The sequence below is a fragment of the Wyeomyia smithii genome, chromosome 2 (genome assembly GCF_029784165.1).
Source record: "Wyeomyia smithii strain HCP4-BCI-WySm-NY-G18 chromosome 2, ASM2978416v1, whole genome shotgun sequence".
In the NCBI taxonomy this organism is placed as follows: domain Eukaryota; kingdom Metazoa; phylum Arthropoda; class Insecta; order Diptera; family Culicidae; genus Wyeomyia; species Wyeomyia smithii.
This window is the reverse complement of record NC_073695.1, coordinates 28,495,842-28,514,188: the sequence shown is the minus strand read 5'-3', so window position 1 is coordinate 28,514,188 and position 18,347 is coordinate 28,495,842. Positions and strand designations below refer to the sequence as shown.

The window sequence follows — 18,347 nt, the reverse complement described above, 5'->3', positions numbered from 1 at the left end:
TTATAGAGCTCTGTGGGTAGTCTGTTTGATCTCCAGTATATCGGGAACTCAAACACTGTTATCGTTTTGAGCAAGTCATGATTAACTCTTCCTCCGCCTCCTTCCATTGCTCCGCTATTGAGCACCATCGAAAAGCTGCTTCAACCTGTCGACCACTTCCCGCTCGCTCGTGATCAGATTTTCCTCCTCATCCTTATACATATCTGGACTCGGTGTGTAGCCCGTACGGGATTGGTTTACCTTCTAATACAACTTATGCGTGTCATTAGCCCGAAACAGTTGCTATGAATTCCGTAGAAAGTCTTATTTGCAGCTGCAACTCGTTTGATTTTGCGGCTCACTTCATTGTCACATGTCAAAAGGGTATCAATCAACCACTTCGAAGATTTCTCAATCTAGTTCCACCTCAGCCGCGACACTACTAGCACTACCACGTTCTCTGCTAGTTGCCATGTACTTTGTTTCGGCAGAGTTGATGACGAGCCCCAACCACGCCGCTTCTCTTCTACAGGGCATAAACTTCTTTTCCACAGCTCTACGGTTTTCCCAGTTATGTCGATGTAATCCGCAAAGCCAAAATGCATTTGAAATTTTGGGGCTTATTACGGGAGTCAATTCACGGTAAGAACGAAGTGAAAAAATCTCACGGTGAAAAAGGACGCGTGCAAATCAAATGGGAATCATTTGGGGATTTTTCGGTTGCTGCGTACGAGTGATATAAAGCGTATGCTCTCGTTAGTAGGTAGTTTAATACTAATTATATTTTACATAATATGTACATGAGATGGTTTGAGTGTACGTGTATCTGTCGATCGATTGTCGAAGATCGAGAGATCGTGTGAGGTTGAGAATGAGTTACGTTGTGATGTCTAGAATGAGTTACCTGGTCGGTGATTATAACGAGGCGAGTTGGTAGGGTTACCAATCGAGATCGCCACAATCACTTTCACCGTGCCTATTACGGTTGTCACTTCACCGTGAAATGACTCCCGTGATAAGCCCCTTTGTGTGGATGGTGCCGTGCTTTTCACGTTTTCTCTTCATACTGCTCCCTCCAAGGCAATGTTGAGCAGAAGGTTTGAAAGTGCGTCCTCTGGCTTGAGTCCATCCAACATGACGAAAGCGACTGGTGTTAATACTGTTAATCCAGCGTCATCCGAATCAGCTTAATCAATTTCGTCGGAAAATTTTTCTATCATTCTCAGTCACAGCGTATTTCGCTTGACTAAGTCGTACGCCACCTTGAAATTCAAAAACAGATGATGGGTTTGCAGGTTGCCTTCCTGAAACTTATCCAGAATCTAGCCAACGGTCTCAATATTATGAACAATAGACGGGAGACCCAGCTGGTCTCGAGGTACGATGCTGGCCTAACAAGCCAGTCGTCGTAGGTTCGAGTCCCGGCTCGGGAGAGACTGTTAGTGTCAGTAGGATCGTAGCGCTAGCCCCGCAATTGTCCTGTACACTTAACAGTTGGCTGCAAAGTCTGTGTATAATAAAACAGAAGGTCGAGTTCCGAATCGGAATGTAGCACCTAGGCTTTGCTTTGCTTAGACGGGAGAGCACTTTATACGCAGAATTTAGCTTTTAGAATAGTAAGGTTAGTGAAATAGAGGTCACCAACGGAAAACTTCTTCAAACATAAAAAACACGTCTTAATACGCAAAGATTTATATTAACATCAAATCGGAGCTGAAAAGTCGATTGTAGGAGTTACGAAAAAATGGCTTCTGGCTGCTAACGTAAATAATCAGAGGAAACATACACCGGATTGAGAACCTACATACAGCTGTGTAATTACAGTCTACTTGAGTTTACTCTACTAATCGATTGAAAGTGATAATGACGATTCGTATTTAATGTATTTAACACTGCTAGAATAATCTTATGAAAATTGTTGTTACAACCACTTAGGAGTATACGATTATGTGTGTGTGTTTGTTTGTGATAATTACTGTTGGGGGCAAACTAGGAATAGCTTTTCATAAATATGTAACTGTCAGTCGTAAATCTACGGACAAGACACGGGGATAATACGATTACGTAAATATTGAACTTAAACATACGGTTAAAATCCTTTTTCGTCAAAAATATATAAATCTAGGTCGGAACCTAGACCACGGTTTCTAATCAAGTGCTAACGTTCACGCTGGCCGTAGGTTTCGGTGTCTCCTCATTGCTGTTGGTTGGCGTAATGTTATTGGTGGTCGGTGTCGTCGTCAGACTAGTAGTCGCTACGGCTAGTGGTGCCTTTCTGCCTGCCCTTGATTCATCATCGATGGGCGATGTGTCTTCCTCGCCGGAAGAAGAATTACCCACCAAACCTCCCCCAGCACCATTGGTAGTGGCAACGAACTTCAAAGTCGTGGTAGTCGGAGTTTTGACCCCGGCTAAAGTCGGCTTCGATTCCGCTGTCTCTCTGGTTATCATATTTTTGTAAGCTGCACAAATGCATTCGCACACGAAACGATACTGACTCTGTGAAAAGTGGAGGGTTGTTAAAACTTGAAGTAAAACTTACGAATTCTATTACGGTTACTTACCACATTTTGCACCATGCAGGCGCGTTGATCTCGCATAGCCTGTACGATGTCCAACGGATAGATTGGCTCCTTTTCCTCCATCAGTGCCAAGGCGGTGTCCATCAGGATTAACACGCCCGTTCGTCCGATACCAGCGGAACAATGAACAATAATTGGTGGATTGGCAGCGCTGATGTATCTAAAACGAAGTGATTAATTGCAATCATTTGAATTTGAATGATCAATCACAGTTAACGTACTGATGCACCGAGGTTGAGGATGGCATATCATTCGGACTTTCGTCGCTATCGGTGTGAACGATGCGTCGCTCGGACATATCCAACCCGCCGTTCTCGTCCATCGTTCGTAGTTTTACGTTTTTCAAGCTGGCTTCGATTTCCTGTAAAAGGGTGGTATTTCGAGCGGCCCGCACTTTTTCGGTAAACTGAAGGAACAGTTCCGGATTAGCAGGAACACCATGATCGGGCCAGGCTAGATACTGCATGTGCTGAATAGTTCTAATCTCGGCTGTCTTTTCATCGGTCAGTACTAGATCTCGAAACACGAAACTTCCCGTTTCGTCCGGTTTCTCGGTGATGCATTTGATGGAAAACCCTTCCGACAGGGCTAGCGGTTCCTCGTCGGCCGATGGCCAGTATTGATGGCATTTGGGGCGACCTCGTTCCATCACGGTGGTAAGCATTACCACTAAGTGGCTGCTTTCCTGCTGAACCATTCGCCAGAAATCGTTGACAGTAGTCGAGAGCGGCCCTTGGGTTGCGATGTACCGATTGATTGTCCCCGTTGGCGGGATTTCCATGTTGACGTAGTTTGCGTTGATGTAGTCACCGCTTTCCGCATTCAGCAGTACTACACGGGTACAATCGTCTGAAAAAAAGTAAACGTTCGATAGTGTTTTTAATAAAAACGATTCTAATTATCATACTCACAAGGCGAAATATCACGATAGCGATTTTTATTCATGTTTTCATTCTTCCTAGCTTCCGTGATAGCTAGGTCAGAATTTTTCCTGTACAATTGTTCGTACTGCGCCAGCAAAGAGCCGGACGCCAATCCGTCGCTCAATAAAAGCAGCGATTGTGTAAACAGCTGATCGCCGTTCAATTCTCCCCGCATATCATTCTCCTCTGGAACGTACTGATACAGTGGTTCCTCCTCCGTATAGTCGACTAAGGCATTCGGTTTTAACGTGAGCATCAGCTCACCCCCTTGTCGGGAAGCTCGTATTAAATTCACAACCTGTTCGTGCATCATGGTGCTCACATCGCGCCCGTTGATCATCACCAGCTGATCGCCCTCGCAGATCCGCGGCGTGCTTCTGTCTGCCGGTGTGTGCGGTGCCACCCGTGAAACCTGTACCGGAAGGTTAAGATCGACGCCACCCTTCACGTTGAAACCGAAGCGTCCCTGTTCGTCTGCCGCCAGCCGGATAGTGACCAGTCCCTCCTCGTTGGGGACGGTGTTTTCCGGATTGTTGATGCCATTGTACGCTGGCGGCGAGTCGAACATGTTCGGAATCTGGGCGTCGTACGTTCGACCGCAGTGTTCGATGAAAGTAGGACTACAAATAATTATTCATTAGTAATTACTTTCCGTTAACTAGAAAAATTGTAACTTACTCATCGCCCTGCTGTTCCCAGGCCTTCCGTGGAATCGATGGTGTTTTCGAAGTAACTTTATCGTACGTACGGGTGGCTTTCGTGAGCGATAGAAGCGATAGTTGGTTCTTGTTGCTCGCGCCATTTCCATTGCTGCCTTCGTTGCTGGATCCGTTCAACAGTGGGGACTGTGGCTGGGAAGGACACAGCAATCGTTTGCTCGGTGACCGTATAAAAATTTTGGCAACCTTGCCACGCTCTCTGCTCTCCTGGACGGCTTGCAGCTCGGTGCGGCCGGAATAGTGAAATCTAATCAACAAAAAAAAATCGCTTGCTTGAATAAAATCTTATCTTGTTTGGAGTACTATAAGGAACACCTACTTAGAACCTAAGGTTAATGGCAGGAATCGCGGTGAACGGTGCGGTCTTTGCAGTCTGAAAAACGAGTGATGCTCAACACACGCTTTCCATAGTGTTTTCGCGTTACGATGTGAACCCATACTGAAACCGAGCAGCGTGTCGTAGTTTTCCGACTATCCGGATTTGCAGTGAAGGTGAAGTGAAAAAAATTAGTGTGTTTTAACAGCTATTGCTTCGGATATGAGCAACTTACCGGTTCACGTCGCAGTTGAATGAAGAAATCTTTTCGTTTGAATGACACCTTAACCATCTTAGACCAGGAAAAGGTATTGACGCGAATACCATTTTGGTAGACTAGCAATCCTATGGACGAAACGCCCAGATTCAGTTCTTTACCGGTTGAATCCTGAAAAAAAACCCACGGTTAGTTATTTAAATTGTTGTGTGGCTACAAAAAGTAAATACCGTCGCTCTGTGAAAGTCTATTCCGTACATGTCTAACCGTTTGGCATGCTCGAGATAGTTATATTCGGCATCCGCCGGTAACTGCCCCCGGTGAAGCTTGTGCAGTTCTGATATCCGCCGTTCGGTTTCTTCGTTCTGCTCAGTCAGCAGCTGCATTTCACTAAGATATCCGTATGTGTGATCCAGAGGATTGTAGTCGCCCAGCTCAGCTGTAAACAATCAATCGTACTGGCTATTTTTGTTAGGCAATAATAAAAGGGCACACTTACACTGCACTGTGTAACTAGCGAGCAGACAGGCGGTATTTAAACCTACTGGCAGTTTGCCCTGAAAAATATCCCGTTTTATCTGCAGATAGAACTGGTATCTCGTATACTCTTCGTGTAATCGGCTCGGATCGGTTACATAAAATTTTACCCGGAAGGCAAGCGTCGGACTGGAGTCCCCCGAGAGGCGCACAGAATTCCATTGTTTCCGAAAGGGTTTGTTCGGATCCAACCATCGGCCCGAACCCGCTGTTGCCGATTCCGAGTTACTACTGCTCTTGACGCTGTTACCGCCATTTACTCCGCTGGTAGAGCTGTTTCCGCTTGTGCCTGTACCACATTTTGGTTGAAACTGCAGCCCAAAGTAGTCCCGTTCGGTAAGTTCCAGATGCCGGAAGACCTGCTCGAGAAGATCGGCTCCCTTCGCCTTCTTCTCTAGCTGGAAGGTGTGGGTGCTTTCATCGAGAAACAGAACGGTCACCGCTTTGGTTGGGACTTTCCTGTCGCGCGCCAGCTCGGCACTTCTTACTTTGTACGAACCACTGAAGCCACCCAATCGGACCCGCTCAAGCATCGCTGGCCATCGTTGTTATCGCACCGAAAAGAGCTGAAATAAGACAATATTTGATTAAATTTTAGTTAAGAAACTGAAGCAAAAAATATTTATAATGATGAAATGTTTTCACGGACAAGTTTCGTTTCTTAGAATTGACGAATTCAAACGCATTGCTTTTGGTGTTCGTTAAACATGTTTATCGTTAAACATGAATGGCTTCCATTGTGGTCGTCATTATCGTAAAGGTACACTTTCAAGGAAATATGAGTCAGCATCTTGGTGTATCGATCTTTCTTTTAGATTATTTTCAACTAGAGGTTACGACAAAAAATGCTATGCCTTATCAACAGCCTATGGATTTCACTCTTTCACTCTTTTTTCTTTGCAACTATTTCTTGACAATTCTAGCAACACGCTGCTATCCGGCATATCTGGATCGTCACACTTCGGTGTGCTTAAGGAATTATGTAAAGTAATGTAGCGCAGGCAGGTTTTACGTTCGATTGAGTAGAAAGTAAACAAATTCATTTAGTTCCAAGCATTCAAAAGGTACTACTAAATGGAGCTTCAAATACCGACTCTTTAGGAAAAAGTTAGAAGGTGGTGTTCAAGGCGTTGCGGGCACCCCTGCTTCGGACAAATTGCTCGATCATTGCTATACGTTGGGTATCATCACTTTCTAATAAATATTGGCTTCTAGTAAACAATAAACTTCTTATAAGCATCGGACCGTCGACCGCGACATGTTTTTCGCTGACCGTTTCCTTTTTTACTTCCAAGGATGTCACTGTAGGCAATTGATGCCTGCTCTTGACGTCTGTGCAAGGCGTGCGCGCACTTGATTCGACCTTGAATCTTAAATGGAAAACATCAAAATCCATTTGACTTTGGCACAGCTATCGAGGTCCAATACCTTTTATAAAACGTTTTCTGAGATGCAGAAAAAAATTTATTTAACACTTTTAAAGTTAGTCTTAAATCAAACGGCTGTTATTAACTGTGTGGGAGTAGTAGCAGGACACATTGATGATACAGTGAATGTCACATTCCTCTTGAGTTCGCGATAGGGTCAACACTCTCGCACACGGATCGATGAAATATGAGCAAGATTAATAAGTGTCAGCCTCCTTACCGTTCCAGCAGCAGCAGTAGGCAGTAGATATCGGTCCGCTTGTTGATGGATTTATTGCGCGAGCTTAACAGCACACAAACACAAGCGAGATGGAAAAAAAATCTCCGCACTCAGCAGCATCAACACGATGAGTAATCCAACGCTTACGTTCGTCCCGGCAATGCAGGTGCAGGATTAAGCAAAAAAAAAAGACTATCTCGCAGAACAGCTTTCGGTTAATAAGCAGCTAACAGGTAGTATGCGTAACTAGTTTCTGGCATACAATACCCCGCACGGTTAACGGTGATTTTCTGTTGTGCCGAGCGGGTCGCCAATGATTGAACGAATAAAAACCAAAACACGCACGAGCGAAAATGACCCTTTTTGGGGGATTCAACACGATTAACAGCCAGCCAAAGTAGAACAAAACGAGACAAGGAAAAAAATGCTAACCATAGACAGGATGTGCAGAAAAAGCGGAAAACACAGCTAGCACTGCATGAAACCGTTCAACTATTCGCGAATCTAGTATTACTAAGCGTTATTAAGGATGTGGCACTAGTTTAGCTGAGAAAAATACACTTTTTGAAAAGAAATTTGCAATAAATCACAGCGGACGACCGACCGAATGTCTACGAAAAAGGGGCGTACAGAGACTTTTTTGCTCACTGGATGACTGCTGTTGTCGCGTTATGCTTGTGTGCGAGTTGATGATGACAGGACGATGATCAATGACAGCTGACACACCGGTGGTCGCTGTAGACCGGTCGTTTTACGGTATGCTGAAGTTTCTTACACTGAAGTAAAACATCAAAAATATTCCTCGCTTATAGTGGGATTTGTTTTTAATTGTTACGTTCACCAGTCACGCATCCCGCATAATCAATAACCATAGAACGTGCCTAACAATTAGTTCATGATATAATCTCTCATACAGTGAGTTATCGTTAAACAATATGAATTATCATTAGTTTAGGGTTATCCTGCTTTCCACGAGCGGACAGTGCACGCAGCCCATTTTGACGTTATCGCTCGTGAAAAGCTGGATTGGTTATACGAGATTGCCTTTTCTCACATTTATGTTTCACAAAATGAAAACCCTTTTTTCCGTCCTTCCTGTTAACATTTTGTTTGTTTGATGGTTCAAGAAAAATAATTGGCGAGAAAATTATTAGGCAACTACAGCAACAGGGGTTTTCCGTCCCACCATATCCCTTTTTGTCCTTTAAAGCATTTTGTATACAAAAATAGACAGCCCTAAAATCGGTTTCATTGCACGAATATTGAGTTTCAAAATCTATGTTCTAGCAAAACTAGATTCACCATCTATTGGCCTCCCGCATAATCAATAACCATGAACGGATGATAATCCATATGGTTTAGCGATACCCCATACAGTCGGGACTATATCCCGAACAAGGTGTTAGGCACGTTTTATGGTTATTGTTTATGCGGGCCTGACAAATCTGTTGATATTGATTTGGTTTTTACTTGTGAAAGTGAAATATAACCCTGACAGAGCAAAAAGTGACATTAATACATCATTTTACGAGCTAGGACAGGACGTGACAAGAGAAACCAAAAATCACAATCGTTACGGTTGGCCGTGCTGCGAAAACTATCGGTATTTTTTGTTCACACTGTTTTTGCTTACCAAGTGTATGAACAGCTTTTGGTTCAACGATTTTTTGAAACTTTTTCATACACTATACTGTGTAATGTCTATAAAAATCAACATTCGAAATGTTATTCATGTATTTGAAACTACGTATGATAAACAGTAGCAGATTCATTTCATGAAAAGCAAGAGGAACCCAAAATGAGTTGAAATTATGGCTGGTTCAAATAAATTTAACATATATCTTCTAATCAATTGAACTAGCATTATCAAATTAATTAATTAAAATTGAAATCCAGAACTTGGAAAATCCTTGATATTTATATTTTGCTAATTAAACATTTTTGGAAACACTGGCAAGCGTCGTGCCGAAAAATCACAATGTTTCATGAGGGCAATTTTGAACGAAAAGAAGAATAACTAGAAGCCACTTGTCACGTCCTGTCCTAGTTTACGAGACGTTTCTGAACTCAATTCATGAATGAAATTTTGACAGAAAGCTCGGAACCGTTGACATAAAGCAAGTAAAAGCAGCATCAATATCAGCAGGATCCGTAACACCTGTCAGTTCTTAAAATGGTCAATACTGTTATGACAGGGATGCCAAATGTGAAGACATGTTTTAAGTTCGAAGAAATTACTACCGTAATCTCGCAGACTGACGTATGCGTCAGCGAGTAAAATTTTCAGTACGGGGTTTTTCCAATAACATTTGTTAAATAACCGTTCGATCGAATTTCAACAATCTGATCTGTACATAATGTGTTAACATGATCACAGTAAATTGCCAAATGCATGATTTGTGCATAAAGGATTAAGAACTAAAGTTATGTTACTAACGTCATTTTGTTGTAGAAACAGCGATTTTTTTTTTCATTGTTTCCACAACCGTTTGACGTACCTCCAGCTTAGTATGCGACTAGTCACTCGAAAAAAATTTTTCTTCATAATCAGTCAAAGGTCGCGATTCTCGGTCCAGAATTCGAATTCGGATATGGAGTTGATCGCTGAATATGGCAGTACAAGTGGAAGTGTACCAGAAGATGCAGTTACACTACAGGTTCCAGGCAAATCACTTACGAAACGCGCAACGGAACATTTGCGATATTTGAAAAAAAAAAGAAGAGAATAACACAATGTGATCCCGACAAATTGTAAATGTAACTTCGCCTGCTCTACACAGATTTCTCAAGCAAGAAGAACGGAATTGAATGAAGCATACTGGAAACTTCCCCTGGACAAAAAGAGAGCCTTCATACTTCAACATAGCCTTGGCCAGAACGTTAAACGCCGACGCGTCGAACCTGATATTTCCGGTTCTGATTTCAAAAAATCATATACATAAGCTTACCATCTAGATCAGCGGTTCTCAACCTGGGGTACGCGTACCCCTGGGGGTACTCGAAAGATTTTAGGGGGTACGCGAAAGAAAAATCAGTAATGGCGGACAAAGCAATTTTTCTCTAAAATACTTCATTTGTTTTTCAATTTTGCTCTTAAAACATGACTGTAGCAATCAACGAAACCATAGTTTAATTTGAAACCTAAACAAGACTAACGCAACATGATCTATCACTACTCTCTCCCACTCTGCGAAAGCATTCCAAGCCAGGGGGTACAATCGATATGTAAAATATCGCCAAGGGGTACGCGAACAAAAAAAGGTTGAGAACCGCTGATCTAGATGGTAACAAATCAGCGATTCAAGTTTGTTCAAGTTTCTTCTTGAATACGTTGGGTTACCGATGGAACAGCAAGTATGTTTGTCCAATACTTTGAAAAATTTCAAGTTTAATTTATTTGCATTATCCACTTTAAGCAATATTATCTACAGAGCTTATGAAGACAAAGAATTATTTAGATTAAAAAACGACTCGAAAGAGGTCCCGATTAACCCACTCGTGGAGGCCGTTAAGCTGGACGTTCTCTCCTATGGTCTGACGATTTCGCATTACAGAAGAGAGCACGTGCCAAATGTGCGTTATTTACCGTCGGATTTAACTTGCAAGCAGATGCACGAGAAATTCACACCTCGGCGCGAAACTGAATCGAGAGAAACGTGCAGTTATTCTTATTATACACTGTTCGTTCGCTAACTGGGCTGAGGGCCTAGCCCAGTTAACGAATGTCGCTCGCTAACTGGGCTGACATTTCAAATGTCGTCGAATATTGAGGGGGATTTCGATGTAATGGCGCTACCCGCATAATCAATAACCATAAAACGTGCCTAACAACTAGTTCGGGGTATAGTCACGACCATGTGGGTTATCGTAAAACCATCTGGACTATAATCCGTTTATAGTTTTTGTTCATGCGGGTAGGCAAAACTCTCAGCGAAAATTTGAAAATGTTTTAAACAAATACACTAAGAATCCTGACTGATGAACATAAAATGAGGAAAAATAAATTATTAGCCTTGCGTGTGCTTTATATGCACTTACCGTTGCCTGGAAACATGATCTTTTCATAAAACATTTATTTGACCTGGGAACGAATAGATGAACATCTAGGGGATCGCATGTGTGATGACAACCAAAATCCATTGAACTGAAAAAATCAATCTCAATTCACTATTCATGTGCCCCTATCTCGTTTTGTCAGCAATATGCCAAATGCTGATTTTTGACTTTCATCTGCTTTTTAACTGGGCAGTTAAACAGCACCCAGTTAGCGAACAGTTACTGTAACCGGATTCTATGTGACACGAAAATTCACTTCACCAAGCTTGGGCATGAGCTTTGTGAGAAGTGTCGAGTTGCGGACATACACATGAGAATAACTGGCCATCATAAGCAGAATACCGAAGAGACCGAATTCCTTAACGCTGACAAGGAAGACCAAGAGAGTGATGAACCAGGTAATCTTGCCGAGCGGCCCTCCATCAACTGTAGAATGGATTATAAGTCTGCTGCATCCCCTGTGAATAATGAAAAGAACACGGCGGCGGTGTGATTGCGTCTTCCGTGTAGACGAGTGGAAGGTGGCAGATGCTGGACGGCACACTGGAAGGTTTCAAGAAGGTACTGACAATTTCCGTCAGGAAAGCGTTGTCACGCCGTGTGTGTATTCGGGCCTTTTAGTTAAAAAAAAAAAAAAAAACAAAAAACGTCATACTTGGCGAATTTAAGGCCTTTCATCCAGAACTTTCTATCTGTGCCTTCTAGTGAAGGAGGTAGCCGTTCGCCGCCTTCGGCTGTGTGCTTGACTGCCTTCCGTGTAGACGTATTGTGCCTTCCACACGGTCTTGTGTCGCCTTCTTTTGACGAAGGCGCTGGCAACGCCGTGTTGTATCATTTTTCGCCTGCTGGTGATTCTAGAAGAGGCAACATATTTTTTCTTCCAACAAACATAAACAAACATGAATTGGGTGGCATGACGACAAGAAGGTTAGCACACGGGAAGGTGGTAGATGCTAGAAGGCACAATAGAAGGTTTCAAGAAGCAAGAAGACAATTTTCGTCAGGAAGGCGTTGCCACGCCGTGTGTGTATTCGGGCCTTCAATAGATCAAGTGACAACAATCACTCTCAGGCACACTTCCGCATAGTTGCACTTTTAAACTGGGCAGTTCATTTTGGTTAGAAGTATTTAATATAAAAATATTTAAAAGAACAAGTTTAAGAATATTTGTAGAACTGCCCCTACATTTTTCTCTGTGCATCGGCTCTGATTTTTTTTCCGTGTGCGTCCAGGCTCTGTCAAGCTGTCAGTGATTGACTTCAAACGTCACCCGAGAGTGGCTGCGTAACGGAATGAAAATTTGATTGTGTCATTTTGGTCATTTAATTTCATTACGCTAAAAGTCTGACGAAGAAAATTTGATTTTCTCTGATGTAGTGTTGTTTTTCGATTAGTTTCAGTTGAAAATGAAGTAAACGCTACTGCAGGGTATTGCACTCGTTACTTCTGACTACCGTTCAAAAGGTACGATTGCATGAATTCGCTTCTTTGCATCGATTAGCGCTAAATGTAAAGTGACAAAATCTGGTCCATTGATTGCATGGAGATGGAAGACATTTTTTTCTTTTGCGGTTGCACATTTGTCTGGTGGTGCAAAGAAATGCGGCTTATTTTTGGGCTAAAATGTCACAGTGAAATTTATGTTGATAAGCGTAGTTGTAATCTTTCAAATCAAACTATCGTAAATTGCTTTTGGATCTTAAAAGCAGAATCTTATCTAGGTCCGTCCGAAAATAGTGAATGTGCATTGAAAAGAAAGTATTGATTATCGATAACCATTTGGGTGCATCAAATAAAATACCACAATCCAGTAATTGATTATAGTAGCATTACCAAAAAAGCGAAGCAAGCACACAGGAAGTTTGATAATGCTCCCTACATGCATTGCTTCGATCGCCGCGACCCTCCACACTCTCATCATCCTGTGACTTGAATTTCAATTGCTCGTTATGCTACTTCTGCAAGTAGTCCCATTGACAGTAATTTTCTTATCGTCGTTTATTATGACGCTGAGTTGTAAGTGGGCGTTTTTTCCTTTTTAACTTATTCTTCGTACTATTTTCAGCTGTCCTTTGAAACTGAACCCAGCGAATAAATTCATCGACGTCGTTGGAAGCACACTGGACGGTACCGAAAGGAACCTTCCGATCGAATCGGAAGGCGTAGCAGAAGAAAATGATCGGCGGACTTTTTGTTTACAATCATAAGGGGGAAGTGCTGATATCTCGCGTGTACCGTGATGACATCGGACGAAACGCGGTCGATGCGTTCCGGGTGAACGTGATCCATGCCCGGCAGCAGGTCCGATCGCCGGTGACGAACATCGCCAGAACGAGCTTCTTTCACATCAAGGTGCGTCTCTAGTGGCATTGCATGCGCTGAAGGTTGTTTTTCACAGTTTTGTTTCGTTATTCTGTTTTCGCATTTTCCACAGCGAGCAAATATTTGGCTAGCCGCAGTCACAAAGCAAAATGTGAATGCTGCTATGGTGTTTGAGTTTCTGCTGAAGATAATCGACGTGATGCAATCATATTTTGGCAAGATTTCGGAGGAAAATATCAAAAATAACTTTGTGCTTATCTACGAACTGTTGGACGGTACTTTGTTTACATAGGTTGCTGTAACATGTAATTCTTATTTTCCTGTTTTTTAGAAATTCTTGATTTTGGCTATCCGCAGAACTCGGATACTGGAGTTTTGAAAACTTTTATCACCCAGCAGGGTGTAAAGACTGCGACGAAGGAAGAACAGGCGCAGATTACTTCGCAGGTGACGGGTCAGATTGGTTGGCGCCGCGAGGGTATCAAATATCGTCGCAACGAACTATTCCTTGATGTGCTTGAATATGTTAACCTGCTCATGAGTCCGCAGGGGCAGGTTCTGTCCGCTCACGTAGCTGGCAAGGTGGTGATGAAGTCATACCTTTCGGGTGAGTGACGGCTTTGGTTGATTAAGTGCGGCTTTCTAACTTAGGGAACTTTCAGGTATGCCGGAATGTAAGTTTGGAATCAACGACAAAATAGTTATGGAAGCCAAGGGGCGTAGTGGCATTTCAGGCAACGCAGACAACGAGGCTTCACGCTCGGGCAAACCGGTAGTTGTAATCGACGACTGCCAGTTTCATCAATGCGTAAAATTGAGTAAATTCGAAACGGAGCACTCGATTAGCTTCATCCCTCCGGACGGTGAGTTCGAGCTGATGCGCTACCGTACGACAAAGGACATTTCGTTGCCATTCCGGGTGATCCCTCTGGTGCGGGAGGTTGGACGCACGAAAATGGAGGTTAAAGTTGTTCTCAAATCGAACTTTAAGCCATCACTGCTAGGGCAGAAGATAGAGGTAAAGATTCCAACACCGCTCAACACGTCCGGAGTGCAGTTGATCTGCTTGAAGGGCAAGGCAAAATATAAGGCATCCGAGAATGCGATCGTGTGGAAGTAAGTTCGGCCTGCCACTGAGGGGAACTAGATAAACTAATTGTTGAATATATTTTTTTTTCAGAATAAAACGAATGGCTGGTATGAAGGAAACGCAACTATCTGCTGAGATTGAGCTGCTGGAAACGGATACGAAGAAAAAATGGACACGGCCTCCGATTTCAATGAACTTTGAGGTTCCGTTCGCGCCATCTGGCTTTAAGGTAGGTTGCTCGGGTGAGAATTAGGTGCAAAACATTGTTCTAAGCCTTTGACTTCATTTTTTATTTGAAAATAAAGGAAATATTAGTAGATTATTTTCTATGGCAGTAAGTAATAATATGCCATAAATTGCTCTTCTCAGGTGCGCTATTTGAAGGTGTTTGAGCCTAAACTGAACTACTCCGACCATGACGTTATTAAATGGGTGCGATACATCGGGCGCAGCGGACTGTACGAAACACGATGCTAAGAACATTTTGCATCGACTATCACCTGCTTCACCAACTGACTCGATATTCGTGGTATTCTAGTAATATTGATAGGAACGAATTGAGAATGAATATAAGACAACTACTATTACATTGTTCAATAATAACTATCTATCATGGTATAAGTTTAAACGAATTTTCATCGGAAATCGAATTTCGTACAACTGTCATTCGAGGTTACAAAAATTGAACCGATAGATATACAAACATTTGCATTGATTGTGAGACAATTTATTGTGAAATATGTATGCATATAAACAAGAAAATATTGGACCCATAGTTATCTAATATCTTTATAAAAACGAAAAGCTCCTTATTCCTGTTTTAGGACTGTATTACAAGAATTTAAAAAAAATATATTAATACATTTAGCTCCACCCAAAAAGAAACCGAATAAATGTAGATCATTAGGAATTATTGGATAAATGATGCTATTCTAGAGTATTTGCAAATATCATTAAACTGTACGCTAGCGAATAGCAAATGAATGCTTTCCATTTTCACTATGTTACAGCTTGTCCGATTTGTCAAATAGTTCAGAATCTCAAATACGCAAAAAAGTTTATTTTGTCCAACTTGTTACTACTGTGTCTTGATCTGTATATATAAAGAGCATGATTTACCCATCAGGCATTGACTATTGTTTCACACACACTATCCATTCCATTTACTTTTTTGCCTTTCATCCGCTCAACTGTTGGTTCCTAACCAGCGAATTATAGAAAAAATTAAATACAATAAGAAATAATGGCGAATCGAAACATGAAATTGTACAAAAAGAAATAAAAAGCAACGTGCAGTAGCGCAAATAGCCGTATCGCTGTAACCGTGAGCCATATATACTCTTTTCAAGCGCTGCCAACGCTGCGTTATCCTCGAACAAAAAAATGTGCTGATAGTAACTGTATGTCAAAACTTCAACTAAATCAAGTGTAATATTGCTGTTAAGTTTTACACCAGCCGACACAATCGAAGCAACTAGTAAATAAAAGCTGGAAAACAAAAACTCACAATCATTCGAAACAAATGTGAAGAAATAAAAAAAGATCAAACGTGAACGACGGCCGTGAACCATAATATCAACAGCTGCAGATTTTAGATTGGATTATCACCTTACGTTTACATAGTAATCTAAATTCACGTAGAAAACGATGCAAAGTTAAGCCAAATGTAACGTTTTTTCTAATGCATGGGATACACCTGGGCGTCGTCGATTTATTCGCTCTTATTCGAAACAGCACTATTTTGGCCCATTCGTTCTGCTGCGTGCGAGTGCATATTGCCGTTCGAAAAAAGAAAAAAAAAACATCCCTAAGCAGAGGGAATCGCAACATGGGATGCTGTACATCCTCATATATGATGCTATTGAATAATTATGCTATGGATCTATTAAATTATCAGACAAAAAACGACATACGATGGAATAAATTGATGAACATAGTTGTTGAAGTTCGCAGTTATTTTCTTTTGAAAGAATATTATGGGCTTCAACCCAAGCAAAATCTTTTTCACTTGAATTTGTGTGACACGGTTAGTATACAGTTATCACAGGAATCGCCTTCGGATTACTGCAAATTTGGAAATCCGCGTAAAAAAATCTGACTGATATCTTCTGAAATGAAAATAACACGAGCTCCAAATTTTCAAAAGCGTTTCGAAATTTTATAAAAAAAAATTAAGATTTTTTTTTCAGATTTTTCAATGCCCCAGAACATAATTTTTTAACATATTTTTTTAAATAGTTACTATTGAAAAAATATTTTTTGGTCGGTTGGTAGATTTTGATGTATCCAAAATGTGATGAACCAAGCTGAAAAGTACGGTAAACAAACCGTTTTAGCACGTATAGGATTTCATTGTGATGTTCAGGCTTCAGAATACTCCTCTTCGTTGGAATGTGTGGATGTAAAATATTGCTCTTGATACCAGTAGGCAGCAAACACGTGCTTCATATGCATTCAACTCATAGTTTTGCTTGATTTGATACAGCTCTTAAGCAAAAAACATCAAAGATAGCCATTTTAACAACCACAAACTTTTATAAACGCCAGCCAAGAAAGAGCACACTTCATAAACATTAATATTAATGCGTTTCGCGTTGACGGTATTAAGAGACTTTACAGGTTGATCTCATCTACGCGAACCTTTATATTTAATTATCAAAATGTGCGTGGTGAGAGAAGCAAAAATATTTCATACTTTCTTGTTCGCCTGCAAAAATTAAGCAAATACCAGCAACGCCGTCAACGCGAATATTAACAAACAGATCACAGTAGCTGGAAGAGCAAGAAATGACACTACACACTTGTGAGCAGAGTAAATCCACCCGGTCGGCACAAATTGTTAATCAGATGTTACTCTGATCGGTTCTTTCTACCTCCGTTCAAAAAGAGCATATACATAATAGCGAACCAAGGATTAATGCAGCAAAACAGCGCAGTAGGACATTGAGCACAGAACAGGATTCCCCAACGAACGATTGCGATATTTTCACCAGCTAACTTAATCGCTCTGGCATATTATTTTATCAGGGGAAAATGATAGAAGAGTCGGTGTATTCGAAAGCCTGGTGATGTTGTATACTTTTCGTTGTGTGAAAATGTCTGATTCTTGTGCCGTGTCAAATAAATGTTGTGTGAACAAAAAAAATAAATGTCTGATTTTGCGCCAAATAATCGTCATTAGCGGTAGAGAAAACGGCGACTGAAGTGCATCGAGAGTTGAAAAGATTTACGAAACAAGTTATAACTTGACCAGATCGGTACAGCACATTGCTGGTTCAAAAAAATTTGTTTGTAAATCAAAAGTTCATTCTTGAAACAAAGTTTATAATTCCCGTTGATGAGAGGATATAAACATCTCGTATATTTGATGCACTTTGCTTGTATACTCTCAATGTGCTCTTTAAAAATAAGTTTTTCATCGTGAATTAGTCCCAGTCAGTGCTGATTAAAGTCATTTTCCCCAGCAAAATTCTTTGAAAATTACAGCCAATTATTTTCAATTTTCACTTCCAATGATCGCAGCACTCTTTCAGATACACTAGATTTTCGTCCTAGTAACGTGCTGTTATACTCAGATGAAATAGATCGCGCGCATCGTTCACGGTTACGGAATTAAATTTGACGACAAATCCAACCAAATGATCTTCACTTCAAAGCGAGAAAGAAAAACAAACAGTCCACTCAACCAAAATGAACCTCACCGAAACACTTTTTCACTGACACTAATCGATGCCTTGACAATTTTCGTTAAGGTGAAACGGGACGGTGGTTTTTTTTTCAGGCCTTAGACGCGCCTATGCTTTTGCACTGGGTTGTATGTGACTTTTTTTTTGGGCTCCATTTACATTGCGAACCCACCGTGGATCCAATATTTTGCTTGTTATTTTTCGGTCATACAAAAATGGCGTCTTTTCATAGTCCTGCTTTTTTTGTACAATTTTCAGGTTAGGTTTCATGTC

General features: G+C 41.4%; 2 protein-coding genes across 3 annotated transcripts; one reads left to right on the top strand and one right to left on the bottom strand.

Moving 5' to 3' along the window:
* Positions 1 to 1,655: 1,655 nt before the first annotated feature.
* LOC129724221 (tyrosine-protein phosphatase non-receptor type 4) lies at positions 1,656 to 7,579 on the bottom strand. Of its 2 annotated transcripts, none has more exons than XM_055678932.1 (10): positions 6,921 to 7,579; positions 5,236 to 5,839; positions 4,967 to 5,175; positions 4,755 to 4,907; positions 4,523 to 4,674; positions 4,163 to 4,450; positions 3,473 to 4,104; positions 2,783 to 3,410; positions 2,544 to 2,721; positions 1,656 to 2,478 (listed from the first exon to the last, which is right to left on the bottom strand). In XM_055678932.1, the coding sequence occupies exons 2-10, from the start codon at positions 5,804 to 5,806 to the stop codon at positions 2,131 to 2,133; spliced, it is 3,159 nt and encodes a 1,052-aa protein (XP_055534907.1). In that variant the 5' UTR covers positions 5,807 to 5,839; positions 6,921 to 7,579; the 3' UTR covers positions 1,656 to 2,130. The 2 variants fall into 2 exon arrangements, with proteins under 2 accessions (XP_055534907.1, XP_055534908.1); XM_055678933.1 differs by having other exon boundaries at positions 7,353 to 7,579.
* Positions 7,580 to 12,240: 4,661 nt separating this feature from the next.
* On the top strand, positions 12,241 to 16,333 carry LOC129723533 (AP-2 complex subunit mu). The gene is made up of 7 exons (XM_055677809.1): positions 12,241 to 12,440; positions 13,042 to 13,328; positions 13,411 to 13,573; positions 13,630 to 13,905; positions 13,961 to 14,414; positions 14,479 to 14,617; positions 14,758 to 16,333. Exons 2-7 carry the CDS (start codon positions 13,152 to 13,154, stop codon positions 14,863 to 14,865), a joined length of 1,317 nt encoding a protein of 438 aa, XP_055533784.1. The 5' UTR covers positions 12,241 to 12,440; positions 13,042 to 13,151; the 3' UTR covers positions 14,866 to 16,333.
* Positions 16,334 to 18,347: the final 2,014 nt, after the last annotated feature.

Excerpts from the sequence above, each read along its gene's own strand:
- LOC129724221 (XM_055678932.1), bottom strand. The coding sequence starts at position 5,806 with ATGCTTGAGCGGGTCCGATTGGGTGGCTTCAGTGGTTCGTACAAAGTA. Across the intron at positions 4,105-4,162 it reads TGGGAACAGCAGGGCGATGA|TCCTACTTTCATCGAACACT; the intron begins GTAAGTTACAAT and ends AATTATTTGTAG. Across the intron at positions 2,722-2,782 it reads TCCTCAACCTCGGTGCATCA|ATACATCAGCGCTGCCAATC; the intron begins GTACGTTAACTG and ends ACTTCGTTTTAG.
- LOC129723533 (XM_055677809.1), top strand. The coding sequence starts at position 13,152 with ATGATCGGCGGACTTTTTGTTTACAATCATAAGGGGGAAGTGCTGATA. Across the intron at positions 13,329-13,410 it reads CGAGCTTCTTTCACATCAAG|CGAGCAAATATTTGGCTAGC; the intron begins GTGCGTCTCTAG and ends CATTTTCCACAG. Across the intron at positions 14,415-14,478 it reads GAGAATGCGATCGTGTGGAA|AATAAAACGAATGGCTGGTA; the intron begins GTAAGTTCGGCC and ends TTTTTTTTTCAG.